The 19,447-nt window shown below is 40.8% G+C and overlaps 1 protein-coding gene across 4 annotated transcripts in view; it reads left to right on the top strand.

The window, feature by feature from the left end:
* LOC142482964 (uncharacterized) overlaps positions 1 to 19,447 on the top strand; it is a 760,779-nt gene that overhangs the window by 693,792 nt on the left and 47,540 nt on the right. For all 4 annotated transcript variants that reach the window (XM_075583088.1, XM_075583087.1, XM_075583086.1 and 1 more), the window contains one exon: positions 13,132 to 13,225. In XM_075583088.1, the coding sequence (XP_075439203.1) occupies positions 13,132 to 13,225 (94 nt within the window). The remainder of the gene's footprint in view (positions 1 to 13,131; positions 13,226 to 19,447) is intronic.

Here is a 19,447-nt window from a genome sequence, read left to right as displayed (position 1 = left end):
CCATCCCCCAACCCTAAGTAAGTGTTACTTTCTTGTCTGTTAATTGTACTATATTGCTGTGTTCACCTTTTTTAAGGAATAAATTATATTTTATTATATCTAAGCCTCGTTCAGTTCAACCCAGATATTTGGTGTTCATTATATCTTGTCATAAGCTACCGTGACAGTATTTACCTAATTTTAAGACCTACTAAGGAACAGTTGATTGTTATTATGTCCTGATAGGTAAAACCATAGAATTCAAAGAGGGTGTGCTTTCTTTTTCACACAACTATATGTATATACAGTATATATATATATATATATATATATATATATATATATATATATATATATATATATATATATATATATATAAAAGAAAAAAAGCGCCTGTTTCCTGATAGTGCTTTGTTTTATTCCCCTTCATTGGACATTGTTTTTGGACTCCAAAGGACTATTTGCATTGTGCATTTACAGGAGGTTCCACAGCACTACATATGTATTAATCCATGTATTTTTGATTAGATATCATTATTTATGTAGTTATAGTTTATATATATTTTTATTTTGTATACGTATTTATCATTTATATATTTTATATTTTCTTAATATATATATATATATATATATTTAATATATTGGTTTCTTTATTCTCTGACATTTTTACACAAGCGCAGATCTTTATTATATATATATATTACTGTATGCTCATTTGCATGTTTTAGACAGGTCTGCAACCCCGCCTTTCACCATTATCACCCAGCACACAGCACTTCCACTACAGCAAGGGATTCTGGGAAATGACATGCAAATGAGAACACAGTGCCACCTTTTGCTTCAAAACCATAAACATGGTTCCCTATAGGCTTAAGCTTGCTGCATGGTCACAGCTTTGTGCACAGCCAGGGTTAAGATGCATAGCCATCAAACCCACCCACAGCCTATAGTGAATGACATTATTATATGACCTACTGGTCATAGTGGTCTGCACTGTGTTGCCTGCCCAATGCAGATTAGGTGAAAAAGATCTTTTTTGTTTATGTCGGCCAATTCCTACTTTGCACCCCCATCACAATACACTGCTAGCTGATTAATATTTAAAAGCGGTATCCATTAATCATTACTTTTCAGATTGGAACCACAGGGTTTTATATTGTATTACTGTACTGGTCATAATTCCAGAGATCCCTGGTTCTAAAGTGTGTTTTTTTTTTTGTTTTGTTCTTGTCCTACCTGGCTATGGGAAATTTACATCTGCAACAAAGTTATTATTGCACCTCTTTTATTTGAAGCTGTCAGACGCTTTGTATTCTGAGCCATTTTACTATTTCAAAACCTGCAGAAATCACTGTCGACGTTATGTACTGTAAATATCAAAATATAAAATATCCTGATTAACAGGTTACACAAGTTCCAGTACAACCCTGCACCAGGTCCCCACTTCAGATCAGGGTTGACACAACCAGTTGTGTTTGGTGCCCAATTGCAGGTTGTATCACAACAAAATTTGCTTCTGCATTTCAACATTTTCTGCCCTGCTTTGCTTTTGAGAAATCCTCTGATTGTTCTTGTGATTGTGCTATGCGAAGCAATGCCACCTGATTAGCCACAATCTTGACATGTCACTAGACATATTATTTGTGATGATATCAGGTACATTTTCCTTCAGTAAAGACCCGATTTGAGCCAGCTAAGTAGAAGCACCTAAACAAAAGTGACTGAGGGAATAAAACAGTTCCTCAAATAACTTTCTGTATCATCTACTAAGAGAGGTGGGCAATCATAAATGAATAAGTAAATTGTGAAATATAGCTAAAGCTGTTTTGTTGCCTTAATGTTCTTTTTGTTGGGTGATATTAATCTCGTGAATTTCTAGTTGCCATTTGCCTTTTGTTATAAAAACTGTCTTTTGTTACACAGGATCAAATTTTAAATTAAAATAAGATGTGTGCATCACAGAAATCAAATGAAAGGAAGAATTCCCCATGGAAATGTGTAATCCTTTTTAGAGCCTAGCTCACCACCAGCTTTTAACATATTCACAGCTTATAACAACATATAAAAAGCTGTATGTTGAAACAAAATATCAACCAGATCTGTTCTTCTTAGCATGTTTTTTTTATGACTGCTTTCCTTTGAAATAAACCAGAAGTATAATAATATGTGCATAGACTAAATAGGTTGTGTTTATCCTGAGTAGTAATCCAACAAAAGTACAAAACAGAAATGCTGTATTTTTCTCATATAACCCAGCAAGGGCAAATGACAGCCATGCCTGATGGCTGATATCTTTTATGGTACAGCTGTGACATATTTTATGCATCACAACGAATGATCAAAGATGTCTCCAGAGTCTGTCATGGAATGTTACCCCATACCCTCTGCATTTCTTTAAACTAGGAAAAGATAAAATAGTTAGTTTCTGCCTTCTGATTACACTGAAAGTGCAATGTTTGAAGGAAGGATTTGCTTTCCTTATAGTGTTTATTTTGTTTTTCATTTTGTAATCTTGAACTCTCTGGTTCACAAGTTCAAAAAATACAGGGTAAACAAACAGTACAGTGTTTTAGTGTACATGTGTTTACACATGCCTACTTTTATTACACTGTGTACAGCAAAGAAAGACTTTTGTTTGTGTTGGTATGTTTTATAAAGTTGTAAAAAGTAGAGATGTATTACATCTGCATTTGGAAACTGCAGCTAATCAAGATGTATTTACATAGAAATACTGTAACCACTTTCACAGGATACTTTTAAATTTATGGATTTTTAGGATGTCATTAATATAAATTGTGCTGGCTTAACTGGCAAGAATGTGTGAATGCATGTGGCCAAAAAGCAATATATAAGTAATAGGTTATTGAAACAGGAAGTGGGGGAAACATAAAACAAAAAAGAATAAGCTGTTAATACTCAGAAGATGAATTTTACAGGTCCTACTTCATCCACATATATAAATGTTTCATATTCTATTAATATGTTCTGAAAAGGAAAACTATTTGGTTTACAACAGGAAAGATTATGATGTCATCATGCTTTATTGAAGCAGTTTGCCTCTGCTTAAGTGCTCTTATTAAAGTTCATTATGGTTAAACTTACTCTGTCACTGATATTTTTGAGATGGCATAGCACACCCTTCCTGAACATGGATTTTATTTAGTAATACAACTTTTAATCTTTATATCACTTAAGGAACACAAAGCATTTTACAAAATAAACGCATGCATATAAAAAAAATGTGGTATAAAATTGTGTGATTAGGGTACAGATTTTCAAAAGGTTATTCATATTACGCATTTAACCTTGACTGCTGTCTCTTGTGTTTCCCAATTAACTAGAAATCCTCTGGACTTGTTTATTCATAATTTATCAAGCTTTTCAAACATACACAAATATCACCATGAATGTAAAGGTGTATACATGAATGATTTGTATTTACCATCACAAGCTTTTCACAATCCTTTCTATTAGACATATGGCTATGGATGGAAATTAACTAAAGATGTTATACTACTGCAACACAACAACTATTTCCCACCAATTATCCATTAAAATCAGTGCTGCAATGACATTCATTTGGCTGATTGAATTAGACAAAATACATCTGCATTTGCCTTCAAATATTCTGTGTTCTTAGAGTAATGTACAGAGTTTTCCTAGAATTACCATGTTGGATTTTCAAAGTTGTACGTAACTACAGTGGCAATATACTTTATGGCTCACATATGTCATGAGAATATCATGTTATTGGTATATTTCAAAGGAATAGAAGAGGGGAAGCGCACGTTTTTTTTGAGACGTATATATTTTTTTATTATTATTTTCACATATTAATGGGGAGGGGAAGGATACAAAAATACAACGTGGGGGGACAACCATTTTGTGTCAAATTTCTTACAAACAACAACAGTCCCATTACATATCTTACAACATTTGGTAAACACCATATTTTACATTCAGCACTCCCATATCCTCTCGCCCTTCCGAAGCTCACCCCTATCCAGCTTCCAAGGGCTCCCAAACCCTATCATATTTCCTAGTGGTATGATTCAGAAATTAGGTAAATTTCTCCATTAATTGGACATAATTGACCCTTCTAATAACCTCTCTTCTGGAGTGCGGGAGGGTCTTTTTCCATGCCATGGCTACAGCGCATTTAGCTGCTGTTAGGATATGTAGAATCAATCTTGGTGTGTAATGGTTCACCTCTTCCATAGGTTTAGCTAGGATAATCAGAGTTGGGTCTAACGGGATTTTGATATCACTCACATCTTTTATTAGTTTCAAAACTGTCCTCCAATAAACCTGCATTACTGGGCAATACCACCATATATTTGCCAAATGTCCTAGTTGTCCACAACCCCTCCAGCATCTATCTGAGGTTCCCAGAACATCTGTTTTAATCTTTTGGGGGTGTAGTACCAATGTGGCAACATTTTATATATATTCTCTTTTGTTACCGTACATATAGAGGTTTTACCAGCATTATCCAAAATATCTTCCCAGTCCTCCCTTGTTATTTCAGTCTGGAAGTCCAGAGCCCACTTTTCCATATATTTATGATTTGGGGTTTCTCTTTTAAAGATTAGCCCCTGGTACAGAGATGATATCAAACCTCTTTGGTATTTTTTGTTTTACATAAGTCTTCAAATCGTGTATATCTAGGAAATTCATCGTCATACAGACACAAAATTTCGCACCTGCATATACTTAAATAACTTAGTTTGGGGTAGGTCATACTTTCTCGTCAATTGTGATTTATAGCAATATAAAAATTTATTGAATAGGAAAACATAGCATCATATTGTAGAAGATTTGGTATAAAGCTCACAATTATTCTCGCCTACTCGACTCAAGAAAAAATGTCCCTTTAAAATGTTGTTTTTTTCCGTTGGATTTCTAATTTTCTAAGTCCGATTCATAATGCGCATGCCCGTGCAACTACAGTGACTGAATTGGTCTGTTTTACAGTACTGCTTGGATGATCGTGAAGTATTAATAAACAACAGTTGTAACTGTTTTGAAATTTAATAAAGAGTTAACACTCACAGAGACCATGTTTGTATAAAGGTTTCGTATAAAGATAACAATTATTCTCTCCTCAATTCAAATTACATTGTTACTTTGAAATTTTTGCCTCGTTGGATTTGTAAATCAGATTCACAATGCGCATGCACGTGGAAACAGAAATTGGAAATGTTATGACTGTTACAATTGATTAAATATGAACAACATGCAAAACATAGTGTTTTTCATTAACCAGGAAGTGGAATAAAAGCAAGAAACTTTTCTTTGTGAAATTTTAGTACAGCTTATGACATGTAATTGAATCGATCACATACAGTACTGTACAGTGCATTGTGTGTTTTCCAAAATAATAGCGTGGCAAAGTTTTAAAAGCATGAAGCTTTTAATACTGACTGTATAAAAGTGAAAAAAGCACAGTTTAAAAAAAAGGGATATTAGAGTTCCATCGAACGTCATCGTTATCTATTGACGCTCGATGTCAAAGTTTATTTTCTGGAAAAAAAATTACAGTATGCTATTATTTATGGTATTGCGCATGCGTCAAGTCACGCTGTAGTGTGCATGAGTACAGTACAAGCATTGACACTAACACACACACACACACACTTTCTTACACACTCTCACACACACACACACACACACACAGGGATTGGACACACCACGGGCCAATCGGAGCGGGGGGGGGCAAAATCGGAGCAAGGGGGCGAAATCGATGTGGAGGGGGCAAAATCAGAGTGGGGGGGGCAAAATCAGCGCATGGGGGCAAAATCAGCGTATGGGGGTGTAACTGGGGACTTATCCCTGTTCAGTAATGTGCCTTTAATCTAGCAGTGTGGTAGTTAATTACTAAACACCACCTGCCTGATTAGATTGTTTACAAAAAGCCTGCCTTTGAGACAGGCAGTGACTCCTCCTTAGCTCTGACTGAGAGCTGACCTTTGGAGACAGCACATGTCTTGCGCTCTGTCAGAAAACACAGCAGAGCTGATTTCAAGACACAGGGAAAACTACTAAACCTGAAGCTGACAAACCCTGAGTGAAGGGAGCTGAACCAGGAATTGAGAAGATTTTCCCTCCAAGAACCAAATAAGACTTCTAAACCTGGATGCTGATATTTTTCTGTGCACGCATGGGTGCGGTTCCAGAAGAGCTGAGAAGCTTACTCTACAGCAACTAAACAGATAAGACTTTCCTTATTAAGAGACTGTGTATATCTGCTTATTTTCATGTTATGTGTTTGGGCTGGGAGAAGCTTAACTAATGGAGATGTGAACTAATTGCAAGGATTTCACTAGAAATACTCCCAAGTGAATGGAAGCTTTGTTCCCCCCCCCCCCCTGTCTTTGGATAACTTCCTGATGAAAAGGAAAAGGCACAATAAAGCCTATTATAATTTCACATTATAACGACTCCAATTGTGTACCTCTGTGAACGTCCGTCTACATTTGGTGTCAGAAGTGGGATAAGAGGTGTCTTTGTAGTTAAAAAGGACCGGAGTTTTTATGTGAAATTTTTTGTTATGCTTTTTGCCTACAAACAGTCTAAACAACTTGAAGAAAAAAAAAACCTCTCATGCAGCAGAGGCAGAGTTAAAGGGGTACACACCACTGAAACTTACACTGCACTGAGACTTACAAAAACCACGGATGGACTCTTTTTCCAAAATCCCAATAGACTGCTGAAGCAGGTAAACCTTTAATTGCCTATCACAAAGTGTAATACGGTCATTGAAATAGTGGTTTTGCCTTCCAGCCATAGTCAGGGTTCAAGAAGTGAGTCAGCCCTTGAAAAGGGATAGGTGTTTGTTGTTTTCAAAAGTTTCGCTGAAGCAGTGAATACAGATGGTGACCCACGAGTGGTACTGATTTTGCAGATAAAGGTTGCCACACCGCATAGGACTACCAGCTGTGAATGGAGTATATGCAGAAAAGTGTGAAAATTGATACAAGACTGTGCTGAAGCAGGGGAATTTTTAGCAAACAAATGCTGAGTGTAAAATTGCCCTATAAAGGAAAAAGGTTTTTCAAAGCCAATTGCTGAGTGTTGAGTCACCCTGCCGGGAATGAACGAAATAGTCCACTGCAAAGAATGTTTTTTTTCTGCAAGTAAAAAAGTATGCCTATTATCTTGGGAGCAAAACAGACACCCAAAGAGTGAAGTGTGAATGCCATAATACCCAAAGATAAGACTGAAAATTACTGAACTCAGGCAGAAAACCAAATTCTGTTGCTGAAGCAGAGGGATTGCACCCAGCAAGTAAATGGTGTATAGCAAATAGACTTTTTTTTTTTACCTAGCCGCTGCACAACTTGTATACCTGATAAAAGAAAATGCATGCACAGTACTGCTGATATTGAAAAAAAAATTTTTATCCAAGAAAGAAAAGTCTACAGAGATGCCTGTGAGACCTACGACCTCTACAAGCAAAATATGCCCATCTGTAGGACTACCACAATTGGGGGTTCTAGCAAATACAGTGGCAACAGCTGCAATAGCGCCTCCTGAGGTCAGGAAGAAAATTACACCTGATAGCCTAAAAATGGAGGACAAGATGCAGCATTCCTGTAATGAACCCTACCCCACGGAAGAGTGGCCCTTCCAGTCCAATAAAGAGGAAGACATCTCTTACGGGGAACCCGAACCGAGTCACACCCACAAAACACCCCAAGAATGGGGCGGGGGTGCCTGAACTCGGCACGAACAGAAAAGACCGCTCCCTTTGATGACGAATATGATCAGCAGGAGACAGAGCAGGAGCAGTGGATCACCGAATATTTCTGTCAGCTAAAGCAGCTGCAAGAAAAGCCTGGCGTATATAATGAAGCTGCTAAAACTTCAAATGAAGATGGAGACCCCAGTATCCCTGAAGGGATGGTGTCATCCAAATCAAAAAGGAAGAAAAAGAAAAGCAGTTCTTCACTTACCGTTGAAAGAATAGACACGTCCGCAGATCCTGTGGAGGAAAAGGGGGACCGAGTTGCCCTGCAGCCTAGAAAAAATGGAGAATTCGTCCCACGGTTAACCTAATATCCAGAGGGCCCAAGGCAGAAGTCGTGTACCCCAAAGAAGTGTCTGTCCGGTGCCAACAGTGAGGAACCCTCAACTAGTCATCCCAGGGAAGCGGAGCCGGAACCAGTGAGTGACGATCCCTTGACCAGCCCTGAAGACGCCCTGAAATTGCCAGGCATGACTGTGATCTGCTCTGTGAAGAATTAGGAAGAGAGAGAAAATATAATGCTGAGCTACAGAAGACTGTGCTCGCAATTTATTCTGCGGCCAAGACCGAATTGGAGGATCTCAAAACTGAGCTAGATACTGCAAAGGCTACTATCTCCGCCATGGATGAAAAGCAGAGCCAATCTGTTAAAATGGTGGCTACGCTAAAGCGGAAGTATGAGGAGGCACTGAAGCAGATGACAGTCTTCCAGCAAGAGGTTCACACTCTTTGTATAGAGCTGAATGCCTCACAACAGGAGGTCAACAGTGTCCGAATAGAGGTGGACGTATCTCAGAAAGAGGTTCAGACACTCCGCAGAGCACTGGATGCCTCACATCATGAGACCAACAGCTGCCGCATAGACCTGGAAGTTTCCAGAAAGGAACTACACAGTCTCACTGAGGAGCTGGACATTGCTAAAGAAACTATTGGTAATCTTGGTACAGTTCTCAAAGTCTCTCAGAAGGAGCTTCAGACCCTCAACCTAGAGAAGGAAGTCTCACGCCAGGAGATTGTCATTCTCAGAGCAGATGTGCGTAAATGGAAGCAGGACTGCAAAGAAGCCCTGAAGAATACAGAGACTGAAAAAGGAGAAAGTTCAAGATTAAAAAGAGAGAACTTAAAACTGAAAGAAGAAAATTTTCAGTTAACAGAAGAAGTCAAGGAAAAGTTTGACGCAGAGCACCGACTGCAGAACCAACTGCAAGGTCTGCGTAAACACCTCCAGTATGCTGAGGAGAAGCAGCAAACGCTACAGGAAGAAAAACTGCAGGTTGCTAAAGAGGTACAAGCGCTGCAGGAACGTCTGAATACCCAGTACGTCCCCACAGAGCAGTATGAGGAGCTAAAGGCCACGCTGCATGTCTTCAGAGCATCCTTGGAAGCGGAGCTTCGATACCAGGTGACTCTGTATGAGAGGGAGCGTGAGAAGGCTCAGAAACTGGAGCTGGAGAGACAGAGAGACTGTTCCATTCCCTTGAGTCAGTACACCAAGGAGAAAACAGACGCAGCGGCAACCTTGACGACAAAAATTACAGAGCTCCAGAATATGAAGGAGACTCTGATACAGATTCCTCCAATACGGAAAAGGTATTGGCTCTGCCCAAGCACCAGTATCCCACAGTAACTAATGCCCGCAAGGACAAGGGTACAGTGAGAGTTGGGGACTCCACGCAACTTCAAAACAAAATTACGAAGTTTGAGCCACCAAAGAAAGCACTAGCCAAACCTACAGCTGCCCAACAGGCAACAAACAGAGGTAGGAGTGCAGAATCAAAGCCATAAGAATCCTTAGCTGAAGAAGCTGAACTGGCGACTCCGTGGTGTGGAGAAGCTGCAGAAAGACCACTTCAAGAGCAGATAACTCTAAGGGCTAGTCCTAACTGCTCTACAACTATTGCCATACACTTTGTCTACAAAAAGAGGAGTGCCCGACGCAACAGAAATCTCAAGACTGCGCACGCGATAAAAAGACTTTACGTGGAAAAAGTCCTCCTCGAGCGACTGAGGAGTGCTGATCTCAAGCATCTTCGGGAGGAGACAAAAATAAACTGGAGAAAGGGCTCCAATCTCAGCGGGACAGAGGGTTCTCTTCCTCCATCCACTCTCATTCAAGTCATAGAGATATCTAGAATGAGAGCGGAAGGATGGGCTTTGGCCGTGGTAGGCCCGAGCTTCCCACAAACAGGGGAGGTATGTAACAGGGGACTTATCCCTGTTCAGTAATGTGCCTTTAATCTAGCAGTGTGGTAGTTAATTACTAAACACCACCTGCCTGATTAGATTGTTTACAAAAAGCCTGCCTTTGAGACAGGAAGTGACTCCTCCTTAGCTCTGACTGAGAGCTGACCTTTGGAGACAGCACATGTCTTGAGCTCTGTCAGAAAACACAGCAGAGCTGATTTCAAGACACAGGGGAAACTACTAAACCTGAAGCTGACAAACCCTGAGTGAAGGGAGCTGAACCAGGAACTGAGAAGATTTTCCCTCCAAGAACCAAATAAGACTTTTAAACCTGGATGCTGATATTTTTCTGTGCACGCATGGGTGCGGTTCCAGGAGAGCAGAGAAGCTTTCTCTACAGCAACTAAACAGATAAGACTTTCCTTATTAAGAGACTGCTTATATCTGCTTATTTTCATGTTATGTGTTTGGGCTGGGAGAAGCTTAACTAATGGAGATGTGAACTAATTGCAAGGATTTCACTAGAAATACTCCCAAGTGAATGGAAGCTTTGTTCCCCCCCCCCCCTGTGTTTGGATAATTTCCTGATGAAAAAGAAAAGGCACAATAAAGCCTATTATAATTTCACATTATAACGACTCCATTTGTGTACCTCTGTGAACGTCCGTCTACAGGGGGGATAAATCGGAGCATGGGAGGATAAATCGGAGCATGGGGGCAAAATCAGAGCAGGGGGGCAAAATTGGAGCATGGGGGGATAAATTGGAGCATGGGGGGCAAAATCGGAGCATGGGGTCCAAAATCGGAGCATGGGGGAAAAAACGGAGCGGGGCGGGGCAAATCGGACAGGGAGAGGCGAGAGCGGGGGGCGAAATTGGAGAGAAAGGAGGCATGGATCAGTACTTACCTTACTCTCTCCATGCCGGCTCAATGCAGGTAAAGGCGCCTGTCAGCTCTGATAGAGATTGGTTGGCGCGCAGCCAATCAGGTGGGGGATTATTTATTTATTTATTTTCCCCTGTTGGCAGCAATGACCGCTGGCACGCCCCCAGGGGGGCGTGCCCCCCAGTTTGCGCACCGCTGCTGTAGTACATTATATTTACCTTCATTATAAACTTTGCCAAATGGTTGCAGATGAGCCAATGTCAGGGGTGTATTGTGCTTACAACCTGGGGTCACTCCTGTAGTCTGCATTATAGTTTACAGCATTATGCACGTAGTTGACAGGTGCCTGCTGAAGCTGCTGAAACTGGAAATCTGGCGGGGCCAGGTAGCAAGGATTGCGGTTCACCGAGTTTTCACTGACGGTCGGACCGTTATTGCATTAATATTGGTAAGCTGGTGCTGGTACATTGCTGGATCAGGAAAGACGAATTTTAAATGGATTAAACCCGAACTTTCTCCTTTTGTAGTTGCCATGAGCAAACATACTGTCAAAATGTGGAATCACAGACCAATACCTTCTTCTATCGCCCGGAGGAGGTGCAATGTGAAAAAAGCATTGCTCATTACTTAATGTTTGCCTTACCAAATGCTTTCACCCACGCAGTTTCAGTGAAAATGTGAAAAAATCATAGTTCGAAAAGAAATATTCATATATTTCTGATAAGGTCGCCTTCTTATCTTTTCCAGGATTAATTGCAGAAAATATTAAATATGCATAACTATAGTCAGGTTTGGTATACATGTACAGGGTTGACATGGGGTTCATTCAGCAATTGAGCAAGGATAACAATGTAGAAAAAGCCCACAGCATTGTGTTTTAGAAATTTTTATTATGAAATGCCTAAATTTGATAACGTCTTCAACGACCAAGGTCGATTCACAATGGGTCACTAGTAGACTTGGTTTTTATCTGTTTTTTAAACAACTGTAAATTGCTACAGTACGGTACTGTGTAGTAACTGTACTAGCCACTGGATACTGTAGTGCAAAGGGAATTCATTTTTGCACTATCTGCCATCTAGCGGATACACGAAGAACTGCACGCAAAGAAATCATAATCCAGGTAATTCAAATAAATCAACAACGGTAAACAAAGGTGTGACTCCTGTGATTGGCGGCGTTCACGGAAGAATAACGAGTGAATGCCTCGTGTAATACTGCAGATTTCACGAAAACCGCTCCGTGAAATGTTCGAATAACGGCCGCTGCATCTGTATCGAAGCTTGAACCTAGAATGTTTTTTCTACTTTATTTAATCCATGACTCCTAGATATATTTTTTTAGCGTATGAGGTTTTGCAACAACTGGGCAGACTACGTGAGCCAAGTGGTTCTTTTCTGTCTTTAAATTCTGTTTCTACGAAACAATTATGCAACCATGACTTCCATAGCTGAATCTCTTCCTACTTGGTAACTTCATCAAAAATGGATCTACAAGGGCTCCTTGGTTCCCATATATAGACTAGAATACTTTGAACAGAGTGATACATGTGATATTTAAATTGTTGAATACAGTACGATATTGGTACAAATGCTACCCCTTCCCCCCCCTCCCCGATCTCCCTCTTCTCCACTGTTCCACAACCAGTTTATTTGTATTACTGTATCCCCCTTTTTTGTGTAGTATATTATGTTTACCTCATTTTGTATGTTTGAAAATGCTCAATAAAAATTGAAGTAATAAAAAAAAAATGGATCTACATTAAGGAGGACTTTGGGAAAACAATCAAAGGAGCTGAGCTGGGAGTTGTCAGCAACCCATGAGTGGACCTTCCTTTTAGAGATGGTCATATTTCTCTCACTACAAAACACTCTGTAACCAACATATCAATGTGACTGGCTTCCTTAAACACATTTTTTTTATACTCAAAAAATAAATCACACTTATTTGTCTCTGGCATTTTATTATTATTTTATTTTCAGATGAAGCAGGCTGCATGTCTAAGAACTATTTTCACAGTTGCTCCATCCCCCTCTTTTGTTCTAAGAGGGAAGTAGAAAAAAGCAGGTCCTGCTTATTACTTTACTTACTGTAAAGTGTATGTTAGTCTTTCACACCCCTGTCTACTACCCTGCTTAACATAGCATTGCTTTATGAACAAATGATTTAAGGTTACTATGTGACAATCATCATCTTAGATCACAAAGGAGCAAGCATTCTATTTATATCAATACATTTGCATCTGCTCAATCTTGCAAATTATCTAATCTTGTTGGGGGAAAAAATTTGTGGGGGTGTTTGAAAATACAAAACACTAACACATATTTCTCATATAGTCATTTGCAGGAAATCAACGAGGCCTTGTCTATAGAGATTAAGAAACTAAGAACTGAATCAGAAGAGAATAACATTGAATATGAACGATTACAGGTCAGTATAAGCTCATACAAATGTCACTTCTTTTCTGCCTACTTATTTTCAAATACATATTTTGCTGCAGTTCTTTTATGTATTAACTATTGAATGAAGATGTGACAAAATCACAAAATCACCCACAGAAAGTACATTTGTGGTGCACACCACACTAATAATTTTTATGTTATTTGGTGATCATATAATGTGAGAAAACCATTGGGGGAAAAAAGTGACAAAATAAAATTTAAAAATACCACGTGGTGCTAACTGATTAGTCACAGTATTTCTGGGTCAATATACTTCAAATCTGTATAATATGCAAACAGCTAGTGAATAGTGAAGTATAGCCAGTCAATGTAATAATCCTGCAATGCTGAAACCAATGTATTGTAAAATTTTATTTTGTCACTTTTTTTCACCAATGGTTTTCTCACATTATATGATCACCAAATAATATAAAAATTATTAGTGTGGTGTGCACCACAAATGTACTTTGTGGGTGATTTTGTCACATCTTCATTCAATTGTTAATACTATTAACTTATAGTACATAGGCAGCACCCATAAGTGTCTGATTTATGACACATGTTAATTATATATAAAATGGTATAATATTTGTAAATTACTTTGTGAACGGTGTGTCTCTCCTTTGTTTAGTTCTTTTATGTATCTTATTCACCTCATGCTTAAAACAACATCAAAGATAGCTGTTCATTTTAGCATAGTTACCCTGTGCTCGGCAATGCATTGCTCTTGTCACTCAAAGCGTAGCACTGGGCACATGTTTTACATGCCATTTACTGTATAGGTCTTAATTTGCACTAAATCTTAAATCCAGAAAGTATAATGTTTTTAGCAGTACCTAAAATAAAGCATATGAATGGTTAAATACATATGTGGTGTCCAGGAACAAGGAGGAACCCCAATTTCCTCTAAATGTACAATATAGAACAGAGGTTGTGTTCCCAGCACTCAAAGAAGAATACAATAAACAATCATCTTTATCAAAAAATATATTTTTTTAAGTTTATGTGTCAGAGAAATACATAGAGCAAACAACCACACATATCACGATGCTAATGTAGGTAGAACAACAAATCGAGTTAAACTTTCTCTAATAATACACGTACAAAGCAGATAAAACACTAGGGGGCCTATGTAGAAACCTGCGAGAAGCCCTATCTTGCCAGTTTTTTTGGCAAATATGCCTACAGCAATTCAGTAAATTTTGCCAGATTTAAAACCCGCCGTATTCTAGTAGCGCCGATCCGCATCTCGGCGCTGATCGGCGCTCTAGAATGGAGAAATTTTCTCCAATTCGCTACGCCAACAAAAGTTGGCAAAAATCTGGTGCTGAGAGGCGATACATAGAAAAATCAGGCCCTTTTCCTGGCTCGGATTGATGCCGGGGGTCTCCGGAGCTGATACCCATTAATACCAGCACAGGAGGCCCCCGGCATGCATCCGAGGCAGGAAAAATGCATTTAAAGGCCACTTCATTTCCTTAGCGGATAACCAGAAGGGGTTAACCAGCCGTGCCAGGTTTATTGTGGGTAGCGGGGGTGGGTGAAGAGGGTATTTGGCCCTTGGTGGCTGTTTAGGGCATGCGGGGGGGGTTGCGGGTGGACTTAACCCCATCATGACCGTAGCGGTTAATAACGCTAAGGTCATGAAGGGGATAAGCCCTCCCGCTACCCACCCGCAAGCCCTAAACAACCACCGTTAATACCCACTTCTCCCACCCCCGCTACCCACAATAAAAAAAATACACACACAACAGCCCCACAATAAATAAATAAATATATATAAATATATATATATAGCAACTGTAAATATTACTGTATGTTCATTTGCATGTCTTAGACAGGTCTGCAACCCTATCTTTCCCCATTATCGCCCAGCACACAGCGCTTCCACTGCAGCAAGGGATTCTGGGAAATGACATGCAAATGAGAACACAGTGCCACCAAGGTTGAAACATGTCTGTGAGTGGGTTTCCTGGCTTTGCATCTCATCCCAGCCTCTGTCTAAAAGCTGTGTTTAAAACAGTATTTATTTATTTATAAAATATTTTACCAGGAAGTAATACATTGAGAGTTACCTCTCGTTTTCAAGTATGTCCTGGGCACAGAGTAAAACAAAATAATACATTGTTACAAATACAGTTACATAAATGAACAAGGTATACATTATATACAAGACATTGCGTGCACAGTTAAAGAAAATATATATTATGAGCGTATGAAACAGTTACAGACCAGATTAAAGTGTGAGACAGCCTTAGATTTGAAAGAACTTAAGCTGGTGGTGGATATGAGAGTCTCTGGTAGGTTGTTCCAGTTTTGGGGTGCACGGAAGGAGATGGAGGAACGTCCGGATACTATGTATGCATTGGCTTGAGGATTTGCTTGTGTAATACGAGCTTGAGACAAAAGGTGGCACTGTGTGCTCATTTGCATGTCATTTCCCAGAATCCCTTGCTGCAGTGGAAGCGCTGTGTGCTGAGCGATAATGGGGAAAGATAGGGTTGCAGACCTGTCTAAGACATGCAAATGAACATACAGTAATATTTACAGTTGCTTTATGCTTTACTGTGGAGGGTTTTTGTCACTTTTTTTTACCCACCATAACCTTAATAATTGTGGTATATATATATATTACACCAACAACACCTATACCCCCCTAACATACAGTACATATATGCACAGCAATGATACTATAGGCCGGCGGTTGCCCTCGGGTGTTACCCGAAGGTGTCCCCACGGGCCTGCAGTACCAATTCTGTGCCCCGCCCAAATTAATTTAGGAACACAAATATTAATAAAGAAATACCCCCTCCCCTAAAACATACAGTATAGTAATGGGCACAATTACTATTATCCACATCTGGATAATAGTGAATTTGCCCATTTAAAATACATAAAGAACAATAAATACATATAGCACTCACCCATGTCCGGCTGGCACGACGAAGGCCATTCTTATCTTCATCACCGTCCATGCCCCCTCCGATGCTACAAAACATAAACAAGAATAAAAACAGCCAATGTAATGTCCCCTAACCCCTTAATCACCATAGCGGTTATTAACCGCTACAGTCATTAAGGGGTTAACCCATCCTCACCCACCACTCGGGAGGCCTAAATATCCTCCCCCACTACCCACCCCGTGAGGCCTAACCACCCAATGCCCAGCCGGGAGGCCTACCCACATACCCTTGGGGACAATACCCCCTTCCCCCACCCCCAGTACCCACAATAAAAACAATACACAGACCCACAATAAACATCATTATATTTATTAAATACATAACCCACCCCCTGTGCCCCCCCATAAATACATGATTTATTATTTTACATACAGGATTAATCCCCCAGGCCCACGGGAGTCCCCGGTGGGCCTGACGGGTCACCTCACAGACCTACAGTAGCCCAGTACCATGTTTCAAACAGGGTCTGGAGGCCTGCGGGTGGTCCCCGCCGGGCGCCATGGTCCACCAGGTGGTCTCCGCGGGTCACCGTGGGCCACAACGCGGTCTCCATGGTAGGCCCGCGGATGTCTGCGGGGCCCCGAGTCAGACCCATAGGTGTCTGAGGGGCCTCGGGTGGTTCCCACGGGGGTCTGGGGGCCCTCGGGTGGTCCCTATGGGTCCGCGGTGCCCCCACAGATGTGGGGCCACCGGTTCTTCCCCACAGGTGTCCCCCGTGGACCTGGCAGCCGTTTACCCGTGAGAAGTCCGAGGAGACCTCAGGTGGTCTCCATAGGTCCCCCGCAGACCTGAGGAAACAACCCTTTATATAAAAAAAATAAACATGTCCTATACATTAAATACATCAATCCCCCTCCCCCCACCCCAAACAAATACACTACAATAATGTGCAAAATAACTATTATCCAGATATGGATAATACATTATTTGCCCATTATTAAACACATTAACTAGCATTATAAAATAAATAAAGTTTTACTAACCTCATCAATATGAATCCCCCTCGACAGCAAAATCCGTGTTCTCCGTTGCCAACCAAATACATAGTCAATACATTGCAATGACAGTCTGATATCAATTAACCCCTCAATCACCTTGTCGGATAATAACCGCAAAGGTAATTAAGGGGTTAAGCCACCCTGGCCGGATACCCACCCTTCACCCATTCATTTGTACAGTGGCTTAATCATTCACATATTATATATATCTATATATCTATATATATATATATAGATATTTATAGATATAGATATAATTAAAATATATGTATGATTAAGCAATCTACAAAGAAATGTTAAAGGATATCCATGTACCAATTTAAAACATCCGATCCCAAATTGACAACATCACTGCCAAATTATAAACAAAGCCAAATGAAAATTAAAACACTTCTCCGAAGAGAATACAGCAAGCACCTATCCAAACCAGTAAATTGCAATACAACATACAATTGAACAATGTGTACATGATGCAAATAATATTTCCATCATTTACACAATAGCAATCAATTGTCCAAAACAAATACACCATTGAAAGTAAACATTCAATATAAACAAAGCAAGTAGACAATAATAAATCACCAACACACAATTTATGGCATCCGAAATACATTACAACAAAATCCAAACCAAAACCCATATTCAATGTTTGTGTTTTTAAATTACTTTTTTGGGGCACAGACTTGATACTGCAGGCAAGCGGGGACCCCTGCGGAAACACCCGAGGGCCACCGCCAGCCTATAGTACCATTCCTGTGTCTAAAAAAATAACTATGGGTTATGTATATAAGGGGGGTTTAGGGGTTGTTGGGGGCACAGAGGCTGATTGTGTTGTGTTTTGCAATGTTTATTGGGGGCAATTGTCCCCAATAAACATGCTGCTGTCACTTAACCCCTTCATTGCCTTAACGGATAGCCGCTAAGGTAATGAGGCAGCATTACTGTATTTTTATTAATAGTGTACATGTGCAGAGGGTCTCCGGACATGAACCGTGTTGGTTTTATGTCCGGGGACCCCCTGCTTCCCGAGATAGAGGCACCTTTATGGGGTGCCTGTATCTCCTATGAATGGAAATGTCCCGCGTCACGTGATCGGGCTATCTCCATGCATAGGAGATACCGGCACCTCATAACGGGGCCTGTATCTCGGGAAGCAGGGGGTCCCCGGACATAAAACCAACGTGGTTCATCTCCGGAGACCCCCTGCACATCTACAATATGAATACAATTGTTATGTATACATTTTTTATTTGCCGGCGAGATTTGTGCAGAGAGAGGCGGATCTCGCTCTCTGCTGACAGATCTCGCCAACAGAGCCCTTCTCGCCAGGGCTCGCCATCTCTCTGCCGGATTCCTCTCCCAGATATGCGCACTTTCCTGCATACTGCGAGGGGAATCCACCAAAAAAATGGAGAGTTCTTAGTCTGGCGAATGGCCATTCTCGCAGTTCTCTGCATAAGCCCCTAGGTAGGGGAGATACGAAAAGGGTAGACAAGGGGAAAGGGAGGCGATAAAACAGGGGAATTAGGGGGTCAATGTTTCGGGGCTCCTGGCCCCTTCTTCTGGCCCATTCCCTAAGATCAAACTTCCTAAGTACTTCCCTTACCCCTGTCACAGATAGGTGTTAAAGAGGGCCATGAAGGACTACAATTCCCAGCACCCTCTGGGGACTGCACTTTCACCTTGGTCACAGGCAGCCAGACAGCCAATAGAGCTTGCAACTTCTCCTGCTGGAGAAGGATAAATTGTTGTGTGCAGAGTCAGGAAGCAGACTGTGAAGCACATGAGTCAGTCAGGCTAAGGAGACAGTGGGGGAAGGAAGGGGGGCAGAGAGCTGCGAGCTTCTCCCCTAGACCAGAAATCCCCAGGCTAGAGCTGAGGCCCTGACTCCCCACTAGTGAGGGTGGGTGTTCATAGGGACAGGCCCTTAGGTAAGGACCCTGTGCCCCTTCAGCTGTGCTGTTCCTTAGAGCAGGGAGAGACCCTACAAACAAAAGTTGGCAAAAATTTGGTGCTGAGCGGCGATACATAGAAAAATCAGGCCCTTTTCCTGGCTCGGATTGATGCCGGGGGTCTCCGGAGCTGATACCCATTAATACCAGCACCGGAGGCCCCCGGCATGCATTCGAGGCAGGAAAAATATATTTAAAGGCCACTTCATTTCCTTAGCGTATAACCGCTAAGGCAATGATGGGATTAACCAGCCGTGCCAGGTTTATTGTGGGTAGCGGGGGTGGGTGAAGGGGGTAT

This window comes from Ascaphus truei, chromosome 2 (genome assembly GCF_040206685.1).
Source record: "Ascaphus truei isolate aAscTru1 chromosome 2, aAscTru1.hap1, whole genome shotgun sequence".
NCBI classification, from domain to species: Eukaryota; Metazoa; Chordata; class Amphibia; order Anura; family Ascaphidae; genus Ascaphus; species Ascaphus truei.
This window is presented reverse-complemented; position numbering and strand designations above follow the sequence as displayed.